This window comes from Cyrtonyx montezumae, unplaced genomic scaffold (assembly GCF_038088225.1).
Source record: "Cyrtonyx montezumae isolate F1298 unplaced genomic scaffold, pur_monq_1.0 scaffold_12, whole genome shotgun sequence".
Lineage (NCBI taxonomy): Eukaryota > Metazoa > Chordata > Aves > Galliformes > Odontophoridae > Cyrtonyx > Cyrtonyx montezumae.
In genome coordinates this window covers 21,875,336-21,897,774 of record NW_027071848.1, presented here as the reverse complement: position 1 = coordinate 21,897,774, position 22,439 = coordinate 21,875,336, and the positions used below count along the sequence as shown (strand labels likewise).

General features: G+C 41.4%; 1 protein-coding gene across 1 annotated transcript in view; it reads right to left on the bottom strand.

Annotated features, from left to right (window-relative positions):
* Window positions 1-21,041, bottom strand: part of FREM2 (FRAS1 related extracellular matrix 2) — a 112,751-nt gene extending 91,710 nt beyond the window's left edge. Inside the window, exons 1-2 of the mRNA XM_065730252.1 lie at window positions 15,884-21,041; window positions 10,153-10,242 (exon numbers count right to left, since the gene is read on the bottom strand). Coding sequence (XP_065586324.1) covers window positions 10,153-10,242; window positions 15,884-21,041 — 5,248 coding nt within the window. The remainder of the gene's footprint in view (window positions 1-10,152; window positions 10,243-15,883) is intronic.
* Window positions 21,042-22,439: the final 1,398 nt, after the last annotated feature.

Genomic DNA, 22,439 nt, shown 5'->3' with positions numbered 1-22,439 from the left:
TGCCAGATAAAAAAAATTTAGACTCCTTGTTCAGCAAAATTACCATTATTGACAAGTTTCATGGAACAAGGAAATTATGCTTCCCAGCTTTTGTGGAAGTTCATGAGATCAATGTTTCAGCTGTCCATGTTGTCATTTTATTCATACTCAGTGTTAGCTAAATGTTGAAGATTAATTTTGTCCTGTGTTGCTATGTCAAATGATGTGAGTTAACTTTAGAATGAAATATTTGATCCTGCCACAGCTTCACGCTGAAGCCATAAAACAGGAGCACAAAAAAAAAAGCAAAATTGGACTTAAATGGATATATTTCAACTCAGCTCAATGTATGAAGAAGAAATAATGAATGTAGACAGCATCCGATAAAAACTTCACAAGTCAACATGAATCTTATGAAGAAAAATCTACTAAAGTAATTCAAGAGTAATTAAGGTATAAAAACATGGGATTTAACCAAGGTATTTATAGATGTCTTACCACATCGCTTTGCATCAATATACATCTATTCTATGTATAAAAAAATAATAATAAAAAAACCCCACGGAATAACAGAATTGTTGAAGGAAATAATAGCTATGTAAGCTATTTTTGACCAAAATAATACATTGCCTATCAATGAAACAATAAACAAGCAAACATTTGTGTGGCCTAATAAAGATACAGATGTATTTCCAGAAGTATATCCCAGCTTGAAATGAAGATTTGTCCCAAAGAGTTAACATCTTGCATGCACACACATTAAAAATATAAGTAAATTTTACAGGAAAAATAAGTTTTTTCTCTTCTAGTTGTGGAAACCAAGGGAGACTGCAATTAAATTATAACAGATCAACAATGAATAGATTAATCACACATAAAAGCAAACTCTGAGTTAGCTGAGTCTTTTTTTTCTTACAGGCAGACAGCACCGGAAAGTAATTGAGCTTCAAAATCTGAAATTTGCACATTATGCATTGTATTGATTTAGGACAGAAGGACTATTCATGAACATTGTGCTGCTTATTTAAATGTAGCTCAGTTATGATCTTTCTATTGATCTGAAGCAGTGAATGATAAAAAAAAAATAATGAAAAAAAGTCTGATGTGATGAAGATAGAGGGCAAAGAGCTGAAAACTTATCTGGACAATTCTCCACGCACAGGCATAAGTGGAAATCATATGGGATAGTGAAAACAGTGAGCTTTGCTTTAATATAAGTGAAGATTACCAGCAAAAAAGAAAAGATATTTCCACTTTACTGGATGGAGCAAAGAACTGAGGGGAGCTGAGCATCAACCCAAAGAACCTGCTTTCATTGAGCTTGGAAAAGAAACTTGAGCTGTGCCCAATAGTGAACACTTACCCATTTCACACAGAATGACACAGCTTCAATAAAAGAGATTCACCTTGCATTTCCTATTGCCTAAAGGCTAAAGCATTTATGTATGAAATTCCTATTCAAGCTCTCCCAGGTGACAGAGGAAACTGAGCGGAGGTCTCCAGTACCAGCAATGAATACAGTAAGCAGTGTTTTATTAAGTGAAAGCTGGACACAAGCAATGTCGTGTCTTTTTTGTATGTTTATTGTTGGGCCCAGAACAGTCTATTTGCTTGAAAAATGGCCCCTTCACCAACAAACCTACAAATCTTAGTGCCGAAAGCTGCCCTATTTCACACACATTTATGCAATTTTGAGATTACATGAAAAAAGAAATGTGGTCAAAGCTGGATAAAGAGCAATTGCTCTTGTGCCATGTCTAAATCTAATCACACTCTGAAGCCATACAGAGAGATTTAAACAGGACTGAGCAGTGGGCCCAGGAGAACCTCATGAGGTTAAACAAAGCCAAGTGCAAGGTCTTGCACCTGGATCACAGCAACTTCCAGTATCAATACAAGCTGGGGGATATAAGGATAGAGTCCAGCCCTGTCAAAAAAGTGGTGGATGGCAAGCTGGATGTGAGCCAGCAAGCAGTGTCCACATGCAAAACAGAAAGCCAACCATATCCTGGGCTGCATCAAAAGAAGCATGGGCAGCAGGGAGAGAGAAGTGATCCTGCCCTTCTATTCTGCATTGGTGAGATCTCACCTGGAGAACCGTGACCAAATGTAGAGTCTGCAGGAGAAACATGGACATGCTGGAGTGCATCCAGAGGACAGCCACAAAAATGATCCAAGGGATGGAACATGTCCCCTATGAAGACAGGCCAAGAGAGCTGGGGATGTTCAGCCTGGAGAAGAGAAGCCTCCAGGGAGACCTGGAAGATGCTTTTTGCTATCTAAAGGAGGAGGTGACAGACTTTTTAGCAGGATCTGTTGTGATAGGTCAATGGGAAACAAATTCAGACTAAAAGAGGGAAGATTTAGATTGACAGAAGTTTTCTACAATAAGGGTGGTGAGGCACTGGAGCAGGTTGCCTAGAGATGTAGTGAATGCCCCGTCCCTGGAGACACCCAAGGTCAGGCTGGATGGGGCTCTGAGCACCTATCTACCTGTAGGTGTCCCTATTCACTGCAGGGGAATTGGACCAGATGAACTTTAAAGATCCCTTCCAAATCAAAGTATTATATGATTCTATGATGCTTTGTGTTGTCACTGGGTATGGAAGGAACCTAAATTACTACAGCTATAAATTCAGCACTTTACAGATCTACACAATATCAATATGAATCCAGAACACAATCCCACTCTTTGCTCATTGGAAAAGCTCTGCCATTTTGATATTAAGTGTAAGATATTATATCATCTGTCTCTGAAAAGAAGGCTGAAGCCACTTCACTCTTTAGTTTATGAAGCATCTGTCAGAAAAAAAATAATAATAGCTAATGATTAGTGTCCTCTTCATTAGAATCTTATACCTCCATCTACAAAATTCTCAATGCAGCCCTCTCTAGAGGCATATGTCCTCTTCGGTAAATTAGTCAGCCTAAATGCCAATACCAAGATTAAGCAGTGTAGAAAGTAAAGGAATTCAGCAAACCCAAGCAGATCTTAATACAGAGAGTATGTCAGTGATTTATTTTATTTTATTTATTTTATTTTATTTTTAACAAATTACTGTGCCTAAGGCTCTTGAGCTCAAAAGCTCTGCCTGAGGACGGGACATTGGAATAAGAAATCCAGTAGATACAGGTCTGCCCCTGAAATAAAAATTTTTTATGTGCAAAATAGTTTTAGGGGCAGTGAGTAGTAGCTTGCTATTAGTTATGAGAATCTTATCCTCTATAACATGCTATTAAAGATCACAGTTGAAAGAGGAAAAAAAAGACTTTTACTGCCTTCACTAATGCAGGATCAAACCACAAATCTCTAGGCATAAGGAGTCTTACTGGAGGCACTGGGTTTTGAATCAGGTTTCAAATGTTTCTTCAAAGTTATCCTTAACGATTCCCTCTCTAATTATTGTGTTCCACCCTAACAACAAAGAGGCAGCAAGGTGTGTGGTAACAGCATTCCTACAGTCTTGAGGAAAATGCACATTATATAGCAGTGACAGAAGTGCTATGCCAGTACTTCAGGTAAAAGTTACTGAGATTGGAATCCTGGCAAACATTCAGGGAAATGCTGTATCAAGTTGAATGCATTAATGTTTTACTAATGACTTGAACTTAAACAAGCTGAAATCCTTCTTCAGAAAGTGGGAAAAAAAAATGTTCTCAAAGAGCTTCCTCAGAACCTACTGCTAAATGAAATTCTTTCTCTTCCTAAAACCAAAACTAATTAGTTAAATCTGTAAAACTTTACTAAAGAAAACACAAGGAAAAAAAAAGCCACAATATACTAACTTAAGAAAATCTTATCTAGGGTAAACCTAAACAAAAACCAACACAAGTTAAATTAACTCATTAATTTACTCTAGCAAGATTTTCCCTCTGCTTTTATTATTCCTGGAGCTTAACTTCTTTAAGAAGACTTAAATTAGTCAATGACAATTAGAAAAAAAGGGTAATATAATTGCAGGATAGATTTGAACAACGTTCAAACAGTTTGAGTTCATGAAACAGGATGAATGTCTTCCTTTTTTCAGAAAGTACTCAGGTTGGTGAGGTAAGAGCATTCCTTACATTTGAAGATTCAGCAAGGCAAAAAGAACACACAAATTCTTGTAAAATTCTAGCAGACTCATAACCTGCATAATCTTTATGTGCTCTACTTTGCAATACCAGATCAGAAGATGCATCTCTGTACTTGTAAAGACAAAGAGGATCCTTCTAACTTCTAAGAAGAACTCTGATGAAAGTTCACTGTCTTAAACTAGCTACATTGTGCTGTCGAGGTAATGCTAAACTAGCACATCTGAATTGGTTGTTCTTCATCCTACCTGTACAGAACCAGAAAAGCTACAAATTCAGATTGGATACCTTTTGTTGAAAAAGGCTTTTAATCCCTCAGCATTCAATGATTATGAAAGCAATGAAAGTTTCAGTTTCAGCAGATTTCCAATGCCTGCAAGCCCATGGCAGAGGCTTGACAGATACACGCTGAGTACGTCATGGAACACCAATAAGCTGTTGATTTACCATCCAGAGCAGGCAATAAAATTCACCACAGACACATTGCAATAGGGTGTTTCTAGGAATAGCAAGAATGTCTTGAGTTAAGAGGCACAAATTGCATCTTAAAACTTTAACAATAATGTACGTCTTCATTAGATTTTCTCAATTTTTAATTTGTTGTAATTTTTAGTGTGGCTTCTTAAGTTAAGACTCGATAATTTTTCTGAGTGAAAAACTGCTTGACACCTACACCTGGATTTTATTTCTGAAGCATTTATCCCTCTCGTATAATTAGGAATTACATTTTTAAAGAAATTAAGAAGCTTCCTAGACACATTTCTCCTACTTTTGGAATTAATCTTTAAATAAACTGCTGACTCTACAACATTAGAACTAAGAGGTGAAGTGACACAATTTAACTCATCCTGAAGTTCTTTCAAACCTCCCAGTGAAAGAGGTTGTGAAATCAAAGAAGTGTAGCCGCCCTAAGCAGCCAGCAATCCTTCTATCGTTTCATTCCTGAAAAATGTGTTGAAATACAAAATATATATATATATTTACTGTCTTCCCTTACCCATCCAGATGGGTAACTTCCTCATAACAGGAAATTGGGCTTGTTCAACAGGACTTTTCCCCTAATGTACCTGTGTTGGCTGTGACCACTTGAATGCTTCAGAAAACAATAAGCAGGCTGCTAATGCTGGCACATCATCTTCAGTTGCATGGGGTCAGACTCCCTAAAACATAGTCTGGATGTGGAGAAAACATTCAGGAGAAATTCCTACTACATGCTGAGCAGCGTCCTCTGTGTGCCCACTATGCTTAGCCCTGTGGCATCCAAGGATGGGCAGGTTGTTCACTTCTGGGACTAGTCCTCTAGAACCCTGATCTTGAAGATCAGGAAGGAAGACCAGAAAAAGGAAGTTTCTCCTGGTAGAAAAGGCTTGGGTTAGAAATCATTTGAGCAATGACTGGCTGGGTAGATGAAGGGAGATCAGCAAGGGATTTCAGCAAGATTTTCAACACCATCTCCCAGAACACAGGTAAGCACAGAAAATGCAGGTTAGATGAGTAGACAGTGAGTGGGAATGAGAATTGGCTGAATGGCAGTGCTCACAGTGTTTTTGATCAGTCTAGTCAGAAGCCTGTAGCTAATGGTATCCCTTGGGTCTGTACTAAGTCCAGAGCCATGGCACTATCTCTTTTGTAGCCCCTCAGCCAACAACTAGTATTATTTCACAAGCTCCTTATAGCTAACTTTAGGAATTAGTGTTTTTCAGCAGGTTCTCATGTCACTAGCAATCACTGTTATTCATGAAAGTTCTCATTTCTTCCACTAAAGCCTAATGTGTCTCCTTAATCCATTTAATTCTCACATTTTGACCTAATTTTACTGCTCATTGCTGTGCTGCTTTTGTAGCTAGCAGAGCCTTATTATATATCACCATAATGTAAAGCTAAATTATGCACTGTTCTTGGGTAAAAAGCTTGCTAAGTACCTATAAGCTACCTATAAGTACCCAAGCTTCACCTTCTCTGCCTCTCACTTGCCCATTTTCTTGTGAATACCTTGTTCATTAAAAGTATGATTATTCAGAAATTGATCTCAGCTGAAAATTATTAAAAATGTCTATTGACAGGTGATGGCATGGAGATATTTCCCTTCTACCTGAACAATCCAGCTGAGAAGTTCAGGCTACATGGAATACAAGGCTATTAGCCTTGACTCAAAGAGAACTGGAACCAAAAAATTCCCTGCTCAAAACTCCAATGTAAACCAACAGCCTTCATGTTATTCTGGAATGCACTGCTCCTAATCAGTATGTTCAAGGAATTTGCTTTGTGGAGCATAGCAGTAATTAGCAAAAAAAGGAGAAATACAGGGCAAAAAGAGGAGAGAAACATACACACACACAAGGCAGAATGCATTGGCCCTATGATAGCAGTACTTTGAAGGAAACAGGAACATTCGAGTCCAAGCTACATTTCAAAGACTATTTAATAATTCATATAAATGAGGGAGAAATACATCCAAATGTAAGTAGAAGATATGGTGTTAGGTCTCACTATGGAAGGATGGGTTCAAAACTTCTGAAATGAAGGCATCGGAGCCTTTCACACTTAGACAAAGTGCCATAACTTATATACAAAAGGAAATTCACAACATAACTGCCTCTCCTTTCTTAATGCTGAGCAGTTCCTCAGCTCACCATTTTCACTAGTTCATTCCGCTTCTGTTAAAATTGACCAATAATCCAGAATGGGGAGCAGAGGAAAATTTTGCTTTTGACAAAACCCATTTGAACCCAAATAATTAAAACCAAACAAAAACCTAGAACTACTTTTTCCTCCCCCTAAAAAACATTTGTTTTAGCTGTATTTCTATGTTTTCCATGTTATTATCTCTACATGAAACAGACAGCTACTTCTATATATTTTAACTTATTCACTTGAATACTTGTTTTTCTCTGTAGCCACATTAACAACAACTTCAATGAACTAATCTTTAATTTACAGAAAGGTGAGGACTATTTTTTATGTTTGTTTGCTGTTGCTTTTTTAAAAAGGAAGCATCAAGCTGATATTTAAATCTCCAGCTAATACTTACAGTAAGAAGTGTGACATGAAAAACTGTTTGAGCACCAAGCTTGAGTATATCAAAACACCAGCAGTATTAAGTCTGGCAACAGACCTGAACCCAATACACTAGTTGGAAATGATTGAACGTACCACCAACATAACCTGTCCCCATTTTTAAACCAAAGATAAATGTAGTTGATATTTCCTCCCAAGATGAATGTGCCAAAATGTCACATGTGAGGTCAAACAAGGATGCAGTAATTCCCAATGATATCAGTTCGCTTCTTTAAGAACCGTGAGATATTTGAGTCTAAAATATCTGTTTGAACATGGTTATTATAGATCACCTCAAAAATATATCAGTGTTATGGCTTTGAAAAAAAAAAACAAACACAACACTGACAACTGTTTCACTTCTATAATTTTACTCAGGAGCATCATATTGTTTTCTCTCACATGAAAAATGCACAGCAGAATGGTGAAATCCCTTAAAATATGTACTTTTTACTAAGTGAAAAAGGACAGATTAAATTATACATATATAAATATATTTATTTATTTATTTTTACAAAAAAAGGAAGCTTTCTCTAAGCAGTAGAGCAATACTTCTTTTGTTTTTTTCCATGGGAAAAGTCTTTGAAGTTTTCCCAGAAAGTGATGCACAGACTAACTTAAGGGAATTGGTTTTGAAAGATTCTTGCTTAAACAGAGGTTTAACCAAATGTTAGCTCAAGAAAATACAGTTCTATGGTAAGGTATTTGGGAATGAAATGTTGTGAGATTTAGTTTATGATGTAAACCACCAATTTCAGTGAGCCTTGGCTTTGCAATGTTTTGGCTCAAAGTCAGAAAAGCTTCTCCAGTTAGCCTGAAAAAAAAATAAAGAATCTTGTTTCTTTCTCTCCGAAGTGATTCTCACATTCCTAAACCAGGCAAGAAACTCTTTCATTACCTCCCCTTTGAAATCAGTCTACCCTTGAGGCACTCTACTGCAAGATGCCACTTAGCAGTCCTAAAGAAACAGCTTGGAGGACTCTGCTGATCATTGAGAAAAGGGAGTTAGGTAAAGGAGGGTCAGATTACAGTTCAAATTAAGACTGAATCGGAAATGAGTTTTCCCCTTGTACAGTTGTGTTGTTCTTAAATGCTCTGGCTCCAAATCCAAATCTGACTCTGTAAAGCAAAATATTGTTAGCAGGACACCAGCCACTCACAGTAAAAAATACTGGGGCTTATAAAAAGAGATCCTCCCTTGAGTGCTTCAGTCCTATTTCACAGTATCTCAACCTCCAGAAAAAAGACAGGGTACAAAGTGGAACAATCAAGTCAGACTACTGTGATGACATCACTAAGCAAGAGCAGGTCATATATTTCAGAGAATCACAAAATTGTAGGTAATTTAAAAAACAGAATTTAATAAATATTCTATATATTATATAGAATTATACATATTCTATATATTATATCTATTTTATATGTATATAATATTCAATATCACAGTACAATCAACAATCTTCTACAACTTGCAAGTAGAAGATGTGTCCAGTAAAAGAAAAATTATTGGTATAGAGCTAGAATATGCTAAGTACAATTTGCTTTAAACACATATTTTCCAAGAGAAAATGTTAAAATAGCATGAAAAAAAAAGTTGGATTCCCAAGGATTGACACCATTTTAAGAACGGAGACAGTCCACTGAGAGACCAAACTTTCTCCAGCTTTACTTACTTCCTCCATATGAAATCTTGAAACACCTCAAGACTGAGTTTTTGTTGTACTAAAAGATCTTGAGATAATGAACAATATCACCATATAGTGACACCTATCATAAGAAAATGATGCTATTACAAAGGAGATGCATCACATTATGTCCAATTATTTAGCTTTCATTTTTTCTAACTACTAGGTAAAAAAAAAATACTTAAGTAAAAGGAGCCAAATATTACAAACTTTTATCTCACTACTTAATCTCTGAAGTAGCAAAGATTTGAAGTCACATTTTCGAAAGTCTGTAGAGGTACTGTCTTTTTCTGTAGTTGTCCAGCACAATGAACAAGAGAATATGACTTAATAATCTACTCCCAGCAATGGTGATTGGTGATAAACTCTTCAGTCTGTGATAGACTACACAAATCCCTGTTTTCCAATCTTAATACCAGTTCTGCTTTGTAAAGAAAACACAAGCTCAGTACACACGAGCTAAATCTAGTTTGAAGTATGTTTTCTAAGAAGTATATTATGAAATCACCTAACAGTATTCTCTCCTAATTATTCATAGAGCTATGTATCACATTTAAAAAAAAAAGGTATTAAAGTAACATAATCTAGCCACCTGTTACTATGCACATGAATGTCTTCATTTAGAAATATCTACCGTACCAACACTGGAAGGAAAAAAATAGCAGGTTAATGTATTTAGTTTATTCTAAACCATTTTTTTCTTTGTCCTTTAAAACTAACCAAAAAAGCCCTAAACATTTGTTTCCCAAAATTAGGGTGTGCTAGTATTCTCAAAGTGTTCTCATTCTTTCCTTTTGCACCTTCCATAGCCCTATGACATTTGATCAGTCATTAGAATTTGTCACTTGATGAACATCTTTGACAAAGCCACCAAGGATTCTGTCAAGCAAAGGAGGTAGAAGCAGAACTTGAGCACAAAGCAAAATGTACATCAGAGACAATCCCTCATTATGAACAGATGAAAGGTGGTCTTACAGTTGGAACCTTAAAGAGGTAGGCAAACATACTGGTAAATCAAAATCTTTAAAGTCTCTCAAGATACAAGCTTTATGACAATTTATGTGTGAAGATCGTGGACAGGGAATACAAAGGAAAAACTACAGAAAGCCCAGATATCTGAGCAGACTTGGATAATGTCACTCCCTTTAATAGGATGACTTTTTTCATTAGATGCAATTACAATTTCTTCCAAACCTCTCTCTGTAGTCACCAACAATAGTCCACAACATGGGAAAATAAGAACAAAGAGAAAACATGAACTTCCCTCAATTAAATTCAATGTTCCTAAACTCCCAAAATACAGTTACATTTCACCTCATCCAGGAGCAACAAAATCACAGATTTTATGAGTACTCACCACTGTCTTCAACCATGAAGTGAAAAATGTCACTGGTGGCATTGTCACCCGCTCGTAAAACATAGCATATCTTCATATCATCAATATCAGCTGGAAAGAGACAGGAAAAAAAGCACTTACTTCAAATGCTGCAGACAGGAAACTTTTTTCTTTTTAACTGAAAAACTTGACATGTATTGAATAGATTAGTTTCAGCAGAAAGAAGTCAAGGTTCTTCAACAGAGGTCAGAAATATCAGCATTTAACAGAGTAGAAGTTTTACAGATAGCATTCATTTCCTCAAACTATGTTTCTTTATCCCCAGTCTTCCCTTTCATTTAAAATGTAATAGAACAAGAATTGAAAGGTAATTTAAGAACAGAAGGTCAACATTAAGAACATATATTTGTGGTACATTTTTGCAGAGGTTAAGATACACATTCTGTCACCATTCCTCATCCTGAAAAGTACTGTAGCCTGCTCTAAGGGAGAAAATATCCTAGGTTTTGTTCCTATATCAGACTTGCCTGATAATTAGGAAACTGCTTCAAAAGCAGATATCCACCATACAAGCTCTTGAAAGGAGGTTAAAAAGCATTCTACTCTAAATTAAACTTGTCAGAGGTTGCAGGAAAACTGTGACAGAAAAAGAAAATACCCTGGGTTTTGTTTCCACATTAAATTCTAGCCCACAAAACCCACCTCTGCTTCTAGAACTGGATTACTTTCAGCATGCAGCCTAACTCTAGAGTAGGATATCTCTGCATATTCTGCAGTAGACATCTCAACCTCTTTAGTTCCCCAAAAATGCCCTCTCCAACTTAAACATCCTTCATATCAGCCTGTTTTCAAATGACATAACATATAGTATATACAAATGTCCCATCACAAATAGTGCTCAAACACACAGTGATTAACTGTTTTAAGAACCCAATGTAACAACTTAAGTAGACAGACAAAACTTCAGCAACAAAGAATATCAATATAGAATTTTTAATAATCAATTTCAGTTTTGAAAGTGTGAAATGTTTAACAAAATATTTATTAATATAGCATGTTCTGGATTCCTTGAGAAGTAATAAGAAACATGTGATACATAAAACTGATTTTTGTTACCTTCTTTGAAAGATAAGAGTTCTGTTGGTAAAAATACCAACCAAACAGCATAGAGTAACTCCTATTTTATTCATTTTTAAGAGAAGGTTTTAGAAATTAATTAAAGTCTCAAGTAGCACCCAAGTTCCATTCCCATGCTATGGCATGTGAATTGGTCAAAACAAGCCAAAAGCACTTTTATTAGAGCTCCTCAACATCCTCAGTTCCAAAAGTAGCCAGACATCTTCTAAGGCAAACAAGTTAAGAAGTCTATCAGCAGGTATATGTCACTAAAGAATCTCTTCTATAAATGTTTGAAAGAAAGTTAAAGATCAAAAAATTCACAGGGCTGTAAAGAGGATGCAAACAAATACCTTTTTATGTCAATGCAGCAAATAAATCTTTCATCCTGCAAACACTTACATAGGTACTTAGCTCCTCACATGTGGGTAACCTTATCAAAATCAATGGCTCCAACATACATAAAGATAAGCACTTGAGCCAATGTTTGCAGGACTACCTCATCAAAAAAGCCACTTGTCATCCAAAAATCTCATTTTTGTAGAAACAACTGCAAAGGAACGGCCTGCTTTCTTTTCATAACTACATGTTTAGAGTCAGTTGAGCAGTTTTACATATTTCTTCAGTAGTTGGTTACGTTAGCTATATTAAAGCTGACCTAGTTGTAAGCATAATTTATTATTATGCAACTACCTACTGAACATCCACATGACACTGGAATTCTTCCTTCACTAGAAATCCAGCAACTTTCTCTTAGGAAAACAAAACAAAAAAAGAGAAATTATCTTCACTAAATCAGGACACTAACTTCCTATTTAAAATTCTGCAGAACTGATAAAGTTAATGAAAGTTACATATATTAATATCTATTATTTTAAGAAACAGAGGTACTTCACAATATAATCCACATGGCCTGGCCGTTATAAGTCTACCCATGTGGGATCAGGGGATTCTCAACACAGCACTGAGGATTCCATCATATGGATTGCATGTGAAACATTATCCAAACATCAGCTAACAACTTGTCATATACCTCTGAACTTCTTTAAATGTGAAAGACTTCGCAGTTCATTAACAGATTTTTCCCCACTTTTCAATAAGTTCTCTAATCTTAATGAATATCTGCTATGAACAGATTCCAGCCCTACTTTGCAGAGATGAATTATGTACTACCATGCACTCAGGTTTTTCTTTATATACATTTTATCCTAGGACAGCACTAGAACTATCATATAAATATCATACATATATATATATATATATATAACTATCATACATATAACTATCATAACAACTATCATATAACAAGTATTCTTCTGCAAGTTTTCTCTTCATCAACAAATTGTAAATATTAAGTACAAAGAAGTAATAATGAATTAAAACTGTTGCTTTCAGATATAACTTAAAGTAAATTTTGGAGCTGCTTTATTTATTTAAAGAGTATTTTAATTTGTTACTGACACTTGCCTCTCATTCAGACTATTTTAATAATAAAATATAAAAGAATAAAAAGCACCAACCATTTACAGAAGTTGGAGGCCTTTTATCAAGAAGTTATCTTTCATAATCTTAACACCTGTTTTTAACAATCCCATTTAACTCTGTGACATTCATGATCTGAAGTCTATCTACTGCAGTGGTAGTAGAAGTATTTGATGCATTACAAAGCTCCACACTGCTTCTTTCTGAACAAAATATACAGGAAACAAATTTCCTGGGGGGCTTTTATCTCAACTTGCATGCTAGTCTAATTTCCTTTTAAGCTCTTGAAAAAATACTGAGGGCCATCACTGAAATGCAATCTCAAGCATAAAACAGAAAGCCATTTGACAAAGAATCCCTCTGGTCCCTCTTTTAATTACAAAGGATCTGAAAAACTGGACTGCTCGAGCTGCTTGCACAAGAAATGTTGTTTCATCAGTATTATCACATCCAAACTGGACAGTCTGTGCGCTCACATGAAGATAGACCCCATCCCTGGAAATGTTCAAGGCTGGGCTGCACAGGGCTTTGAGCAAGCTAGTCTTATGGGAGGCGTCCCTACCCACAGCAAGGGGGTTGTAACTAGATGATCTTTAAGGTCCCTTCCAACCCAAACCATTCTGTGAGCCTACAACTCCATGAAATCCAAGGAATGAGATTATGAGGTGGTAAAGCATTAGGATGGGCTTCACAAACTACTCAACATCTCTCAGAACTCAACTGCATAGGACCCTGAAGAGCTCAATCTGATTTCAGATTTGGTCCAGTTTTAACAGAGGTTGGACCAAACGACCTCCAGAGATCCTTTCCAACACAGTGAAAGATTGTAAAGATGTTCTGCAAGCTCTATCTACCCACACATGTTAATGAATTGGGACTTATTTAGTAGTTTCTAAAAGGTCACTCCCCATGGCAGAAATGAGACCCCTAAAAAGAGCATACATCTAAACACAAAATAATACCAGATATAATGGTCAGTAGCATCCCAAAGCCAACACTAGTATGTTACGTCTGGTTACAGAATCTGCTTTTATGGAAGTGTCATTAAGAATACCATAAAAGTGGGTCTTATTTCTCTGAAAATTTGATAATTAGGAGTCTCAGGATAACATAAATATGAAATATGCTTAAGTTCTCTGCCCTGTATGCTTTGTGCCCCAATTACAGTGGGCTAAAGATAAGTACATACAAGGACAACAATGAACTACACTGTTCTGAGCTTGCAGCTTGATCTTCTGCAGCCTTTTTGGTCCAGCCAAGAATTTCTGTTTCCCTGTCATTCATAACCCCTCTCAAACCCAAAACAGCTACAGGCATGAGGATATCTGAGGTAAAAGCAAAAAAACAGTGCTCTGTCACTGTGAGTTACAGTCCCAGGTTATTTTGTGACTTCCATTAAGTCCTCTTTCCTTGTCCACAACTGATGTGCTACCCTTATGTGAGTCTGATGCTTTCTGCCTTTCACACAGCATTTCCAGACCCTCCCTCAAGTACTCAGCCCTGAATTCATGAGACATTTTATGTGTTTGCATCATAAAATATAAACCATCACAGAAAGCATTTATTAAGTAGAGGATGGAGATACCACAGAAATGCTAAACAGATGCTCAGGCACTCCTTTATCAATGAGCTCAAAGAAAATTGTATTTACTTGTCAAAAAGACTTCAAACCAGCAGAAATAAAGAATGCCCGTGCCAGCATGGTCAGGGAACCTATGAAGTTTTAACGTGATCTGGAGAGCCTCATAAGTTCTAAATCAATTTTCCCTGAGGCTGTAGGCTTCTCCCTCAGCTCAGCATTCTGGTTCTCACTCCCTCTCCATCCCCACAAAATGAGGTAACACTATGTTATGCAGTGATCTGTTTTTAAGGAACAGTCACTCAACAATTCTATTCTCCATTTTAAGAGAAAGCCCATTAAACAAAATAAAAAAGTTATAATGTGTTTATCTCCTCACTCTTACTGTCTTCTGTTTCTCACTTTTAATACTGCTTAAAGTGCATTACCACAGCCTTTCTTGTAAGACCTGTAGCTATTCCCAAAGCTTCAACATGTTTGGTCCCTCATTACCTTCCACTTCGCTCTAATACTGTAAAACTTAAGGCACATCAGCCATTCAGAAGTTCATCAAGCCTGCCTGCAGTACATTTGGTGTATCTGACAAGAGTACCACTTAGAGTCAAGCCTGTAACCAGGGATACACATCAGCACGGGCTGTGTGAAATGAAATACTGTCAGCTACAAGGACTCATCTCTGGCCTCACTACCTACATAGCCCAGCCTGTCTGGGCCCTTTAGCTCTGAGTCTGCATGCAGTTGTACAGTCTAAACATACAACAGCTGCAGGAGGCTCCAGGAAACCTCATGTCATTCATTCATCACAAAATAACATAGAAATTCTCCAGGGAATAGTTAAAGCTCCCTTTTAATTGAAGAACATTACTTCACAGCCCTGTGGTAAGGTTTTATTACGGTACATTTGGCATATGCAGTTTTCATCCTATTTATACCACCCAGTATTTTAGTGCTATGTAAAAAGTACCTCTGACATAATTTTAAAACATTTATGTTACTTTATAACTTACCACAAACACTTTGTGGCAAAGGTTTGTGTAATTAAGACAACAAATGCACTCATTATCTCCCCACACCTGGGAGATTTTGTTATTTAAAAACAAAATAGGATTTTTTTTTTTTTTTACAGTTAAGGCACTCAAACTGTATAGCAGCTGACACCCTAGCCATGGCGTGACCATTAGTTAATAATAGCTTGGCCACTCCCGTAGAATTTTCTAAATAAAACTCTCAAAGAAGGCACTTGGCCTCTAAAGATCTGGAGCCACATGCAACCAGTGCGGTCATCCAAATGTATATCACTGAATATTAATAGTCAATATGAGTAGATTTATTCCAAGTTATTTGGATTGTAAGCTTTCCAAAGCAAAGATGCTCCTTTATTCAGTGTTTATCCAGTAAACACTCTTTCCTGTATAAGCTATCACAGACATAATAAGTAATAAGTAGAACTAAAAAAGAATAAAGCCAGTACAAATAAATTGCTGTCAAAAAGATTATCTCATCAATTATTAAACAGCTTAACATAAAAAAATAATGTTTCAAGTGAACTAAAGAACACAGAGAGTACTGTAATACCTTGGGTGAACTGGCTGATGCTATGGTTGCCTTTCCCCAGGTGGATCAGGAATCCATGGCGAGGACCCTCTGTGATCCTGATCTTCAGAGCAATACGTAAACTGTCTCTGTCTTCCACTTTGAGCACTTTATTGGTAATCAGGAACCCTATGTGACCCGTGGCCAGGACACGAAGAGTCTGAGCACCTTTGTTGGTTACGATTTGAGGTACGCTGTTGTCCACAGCCATTATCCGAATCTTCATAGTCTGAGGCTTCCTCGTTTCAAACACAGTATTAGGGAAGACATAGAAGTCAGTGTGAGTGCCATCTGTAACAGTGAAAGAGAAGCTATCCTCAACTGATTCTGTGCCATCGTGTTTATAGCTGATCAGATTCTCATTGAGATCTTGCTTAGTGAAGGCGGTGACTGCTTTGGAGTTATTGAATATGATCTGACCATGAACGGGTATTTGAGTGATGATAAATTTTAGCAATGGATCAGGTGTATCTCTGTCTTCCACAGTCAGTTCAAATGGGGTTATTAGTTTGGATTCATTTTCACTCACCACCAGGTTATGGATTGTGATAATCGGTTTCTTATTGTCTACATCACTAATAGAAATTCTGAAAGTACGAAATACAGGGTTATAACCATCAGTCACCTCAAACTCAAAGCTGTCCATTTTCACCTCATCTTCTGAAGTGTGAATGTAATAGATTTTATTGCCCGCTAACAGGAGCTGAGTAAAAGTGGAGATGGGCACCCCAGGCTGATCTGTGCATTCAAGATGACCACGAACAGGTGCTCTGGTAATAGTGAAAACTAAGTTCTCATCTGGACTATTCAAGTCACTAGTGCTAAGCAGATCAGTTGTAAGGGTTACCTTCCCTCCTTCCTTCAAAGAAACTCCTTTGCTGATTACATCTGGGAAGACTATATCAATGCTACCTATCGTCACATAAAAGTAGCGGTCAATGAGAGGATTTATCCCATCAGTCACATCAAATTTGATAAGATCACGAACACCTTCTTGGCCGAAGTGCATATATCGAATTAAATTTCTATCCACTTCATCTTGAGTGAAGTTCATCCCCAGAGTGATATTCTCAACTCCACCTGAAGGTTTTAATCTCTGTAAGAGACCTTGTCCTGGCCCGTATCTTACAATGTATGTCAAGGTTTTGTCTTCAGAATCTAGGTCAGTAGCTTTCAATATTCTGTTATGAATAGTCCTAGTTTCCCCTATTTCAATCTCCAAACCATCATTGATGGCCATTCTGGGTGTCTCATCATCTACAGGAATAACCATAATGAATATTGTTTTCACTGTGGTATGTTTACCATCTGAGAGTTTCACCTCAAAATTGTCCTCCCTAGTCTCAGAATCATCGTGTTCATAGAGTATGCTGGAGCTCTCTGTTATCTGATCCAAGGTGAAGCTCTCTGCTAACACAGTTCCATTGATCAGCTGGTTCACAATGTGGCCATGCCTGGGAAGCCTGGTGATTGTAAATGTTAACTCATCAGCAGGGATGTCCCCATCGACTGCATTGAGGATAGGGGTATCAATAACCAGGCTCATGCCTTCCATCACAACAAACTCTCGTATAAAGATTTCAGGCTCTTCATCGTTCATTGGCATAATGACAATAGGGAAAACCTGCCTTTGGGAAAAGTTAATGCCATCAGAACAGCGGAAAGCAAACCTGTCTTCAACAGGTTCTACACCCTTATGTATACTCTGGACATAAAAAATATGCCCCTGACGGAGGTCTTTCAAGGTAAAAGCACTTATAGCAATGCCTGCTCTGGATTTTTCAGATCCTGGAGCTGGAGAGATGTTCTCTATGTACCCAGATGTGGACTGAGCAACAATGGTGCACAGGATATCATCCCTAGGAGTATCCACATCTTCAGCCCTTAGGTGAGCAGGAGTAATGACACGTTTGTCACCCTCCTCTACTCTGAACTGCTCCCCCACAAAAATCTCTGGGGCTTTATTGTCAACAGGGAGAATAGTCACCAAGACTGACACTCCTTGAACAACATTGCCCCTGATGCTCCACTCCTCAGATAGGTCAGACAAGGTAAGGTTGAAGGTATCTTCTTTGGGCAGAAGGCCTATTTCACCACTAGTGTGAGCATACACAACAGCACCGTCCAACACATCTCTCTGGGAAAACCTTTCTGCAGGCACCCCTTGGACCAGGATGTTCCCGTGTTGAGGAGGATCCTCTACAATGAAAGTCAGCATCAAGTCATCTGTATCCTCATCTGTACCCTGAATTACATTAGCAGTGATTTCAGCAGCACCGTTCTCCAATACATCCAGGTAGGAGCCAAGAGTGCCTAGGGGCAACCGTAGGGTAGGAACCTCATCATCAACTGGGTGCACGTTCATCTTTAATGTGATGGGCACAACATGAACCCCATCACTCACATCAAGCCTGCAAGTATCACTGTTGGTCTCAGCTCCACTGTGCACATACACCACCCTCCCCTGCCTGATATCCTCCAGGCCAAAGGCACCTCCCAGGATCAAACTGTACCCAGAAAGCTGCAACCGGCCATAACGAGGAGCCTGGGTCAGGATAAATCGGAGATGGGCAAGCTCTGTGTCCGTGTCACTGGCATCCAGCTCTGTCGGGCTAACGACATGGCTGCCTCCCTCAGGCAAAGTAAAGCCAGTATTAGTGATTTCAGGAGGCTGGTTATCCACAGGTTGCAGGTAGATGGTGAAAGTCCCCTCGGCTGCATTGCCAGCTGCATCTTCCACTCGGTACTGAAACTGAACCAAATGAGGAGCCACTCCCAGCTCTTCCTGTGGGGGGAGGTAGGAGATCTTGTGATGATTGATCTGGGCTTGTGTGAAGTGGGTAACCTCCACAGAGTGATCTTCAGTCAGCACAAGGGATCCAAGGCGGGCTCCATGCTCACCTGGAGGGTGGTTAGAGTCAGTGTCAGTGGGGGGCTGGGTTATCGTGTAGCGGAGCTCACGGTCCCCTGAATCCTGGTCTGTGTAACACAAGTGCTTCCTCCGCAGGGGAGTCACCTGCTGTTCTGCAACTATTAAGTGCAGGCTGCTGCTGCTGTGCAACTCTGGGGCCAATCTGTCTACAGGATGTACCCGGATCACAAAGGTCTGTGGTCCAGAGCGGTTGGGTGGGTCATTGTCATCTTGGACCCTGAAGACAAATTGGTCCAACACAACCCCAGGGCCAGGGCTGTGAGGCCCAAAGTGGTGGTAATAGAGACGCCCCTCCACAATGTCCTGCTGCAGCCATTCTCTCACTGGCTTCTCATAGATCAGTGAGCTCCCCACTACACCTGGCACCCTCCTCCAGGAAAAACCCTCATCTTCTTCCTCCTCTTCCCAGCCAGGAGGCAGCTGTGCTTGCCGGAGGAGGAGTTGGCCAGCACTGGGGCCAGCCTCCACTGTGAAGAGCAGGATGGCATCCTGTGAGTCAATGTCAGTAGCACTAAGAGCACGAGCAGTGATGGGCACTGTTTCACCCTCAGCTATAGCCAGCCCCGTATTAGCATTGAGTAGGGGTGGCTGATCATCAGTGGGCACCAGGGTAATTGGGAAAAGGAACTCAACACGGTGTCGGGAGCCACCATCTTCCAGCCGCAGCACCAAGTTGTCACTGAGTGGAGACTCACTGCCATCATGCTGGTAAATGACCCGACCCGCAGCCAGCTCAGCCACCGTAAAGTGTTTACGAGGAGCGGCAGGTGCTGGGTTGTCCTCCAGCAGAGTGAGGTGGCCATGCTTCAGTCCTGCCACAACACTCACTTGCACCTGCTCAAGGTCATCCTCATCACTGATGACTAGGTTGGGGCTGGGACCGGGGCCTGAGAGAGGCCGTGACTGCCCCTCATAGAGCACAAGGCCAGTGTTGCGGGTCACCACAGGTGCCAGGGTATTCATGGGCTTCACCACAATCACAAAGGCAAAGGGCTCCGAGGCAGCACCCTCGGGGTCCAGCACCTCCAGCTCCAGCTCAAAGAGACGTTCCCGATCTGAGTCCTCTACAGGGGGCTGGTACGCAATGCGCAGCTCCCTCACATCACGCTGACTGAAGGAGGAGATGGACAAACTCCTGTCATCTGTGCTGACCATGTGCCCCTGGCCCGGGCCGAAGGGCGACGTGATGTTGAACAGCAGCAGGTCAGGCGGGGACTCGACATCCTCAGCTGCCAGCATGTCCGGCGTGAGGGCAGTGAGCACAAACTGGTCCACCTCCATCATCAGCATGGCCATGAAGCTGGGTTTGGGGGCCACGTTCTCCATCCCGCCTCGAATGCGCACCAGCACCTGGAAGTACTCGCGCTTGAGCAGCCCCCCGCCGCCCGCCGCCTCCCACAGCTCGGCCACCAGCGGCACCAGGTCGCGGTTGGGGGAGCTGCCGGCCGCCGTGTGCCGGTAGCGCAGCCCGAGGCGCAGGAACTCCTCGCAGTCCCACGTGGAGGCGGGCACCGGGCCGCCTCCCTCCGCCTCCGCTCTCCCTCCCGCCGGCACCGCCACGGCCGCGGGGTAGTTGAGGATCTCTCCGTAGCGGGGCAGCCCGCTCAGCGAGGGCAGCAAGCCCACCCTGCAGCGCTGCCGGCCCGGCTCGAAGGCGAACTCCAGGCTGCGGGCGTCCAGCGGGCTGCTGGTGCCCCGCAGGCGCTCCACGACGAGAGGCAGGTTGCGGGTGACGATCTCCAGCTGCGTGAAGAGCACTTCCACCTCCAGCACCAGCGGCAGCACCAGGGCGCGGCTGGGCGAGTCGTAGCGCAGCTGCAGGCGGACGCGGTCCCTCGCGGGGCTGCGGCCGCCCAGGTGCGAGTAGCGCACCTCGCGGGGACCGAAGTCGCACGGGAAGCGCCCGGGGCTCAGCCGGCCCGGCCGCTGCCACAGAGGATCCTCGTCCAGCACGGTGAGGTGGCACCGGTCGCCCGGCTGCACCTGCAGCACCAGGTCCCGCGTGGGGTCCAGCCATGCGGAGCGGCCCAGGGGCACCCGCAGCCCGCGGTTGGCAACCACGACGGGGTCCGCCGCCTCCGGTGCCCACGGTGGGGAGACGGCACTTCTGCCCGGCGGCGGCTCCGGCAGCCCCAGACACACGCAGCAGGCGAGCAGCAGCAGCGAGCCAGCCGGCAGCCGCCGCGGTGCGGCGAGGAGAGCCCGCATGGTCCCTGCTGGAGAAGGGCAGCGGCGTCCGTGCTCCGCCGGCACGCTCAGCACCGCGCTCACGCTACGCTCTGCGGGGAGCCCGCCGCGCTCCGGAGGGAGCTCCGCCAGCTGCCGGAGACCCGCCCCCTTCCTCCCCGCGGCCAATAGACACCCGTGGGGGGCGAGGCCCTTCGTCGCGATTGGACAGAGCCGGCTGTCAATCTCACAGGCCAAGGGGGGTTCGGCCCCTCCCTCCCTCCCCCTTCCCCTCGCTAAACAGGTTGCAGCCGAGCTTCTTTGTTAATGAAGTGTGACCCACTGTATTTTTTTCCAGCAGAACAGTCCAAGCAAGGAAGTGTCTCGGGTTTGTCCATGAGGTCTGTGGGAGGGCTTCTCTATGGGGGCAATGTGTCCACAAGCCCAGCTGAAGTGCCTCTGTACCACTGCATGCAGTGTGGGAAATAAGCAGCAGGAGTTGGAAATTGTGGTGTGCATGATCTTCTTGATCTTCTTGCTATCATGTAAACGTGGTGGGATGATTCACATAACTGGAATATTACCATTGAGGGCTGTAAGCTTTTTAGAAGGGGGGATAGGCAAGGTGGCAGGGGTGGGGGAGTTGCCTTCTATGTTAAAGAACGGATACAATGCAAGGAGCAACCTCTGAGGACCAGTAAGGAATAGGATGAGGTACTAGGATAATAGGACGAGGCTAAGATTAGGACCAATAAAGGCCACCTGATAAAGGGCAGCCTGTTGAGGAGGCCTTCTTGCTTCACTTGCAAGAAGTGTCCTGTTGACAGGTTTCATCCTGAAGGGGGATTTCAACCTGGATATCTGCTGGGAAAACTGGGAGGACCTGTAAGTGGAGACTCTTGGGACCATTGATGAAAACTTTCTTGTTCAGATATTGGACAGGCTGACCTGTCCAATGACAATGGTAATGATAATGATAAGGCGTTGTGCTGAACCTTGCCTTGTGCTTACTGATGTGAAGGTGGTTGTTGAAGTCATTAAGATCAAAGGCAGCCTGGGTTGTAGTGACCGTATCCTGGTTGAGTTCATGATCTTGAGGAATATGGGCCAGGCGAAAAGCAGTCAGGATCCAGAACTTCAGGAGAGCAAACTTTGGGCTGCTTAAGGAATTGCTGGATGAGATCTCCTGGGAAGCTGTCCTTAAGAGTCAAAGGAGTGGACCAAATCTGGCTGCTCTTTAAGTATGCCTTTCTGAGAGTGCAAGAGCTCTCCATCCCTCAGAATAAGAAAGCAGGCAGAAGAGGCAGGAAACTGGCATGGCTTAGCAAGAACCTGCTGGTCAGACTGAGGGAAGAGAAGGGCATGCACAAGCAGTGGAAAAAAAGGATGTGTCACCTGGGAAGAATGCAGGAATACTGTCCAGACTTGCAGAGATGGGAT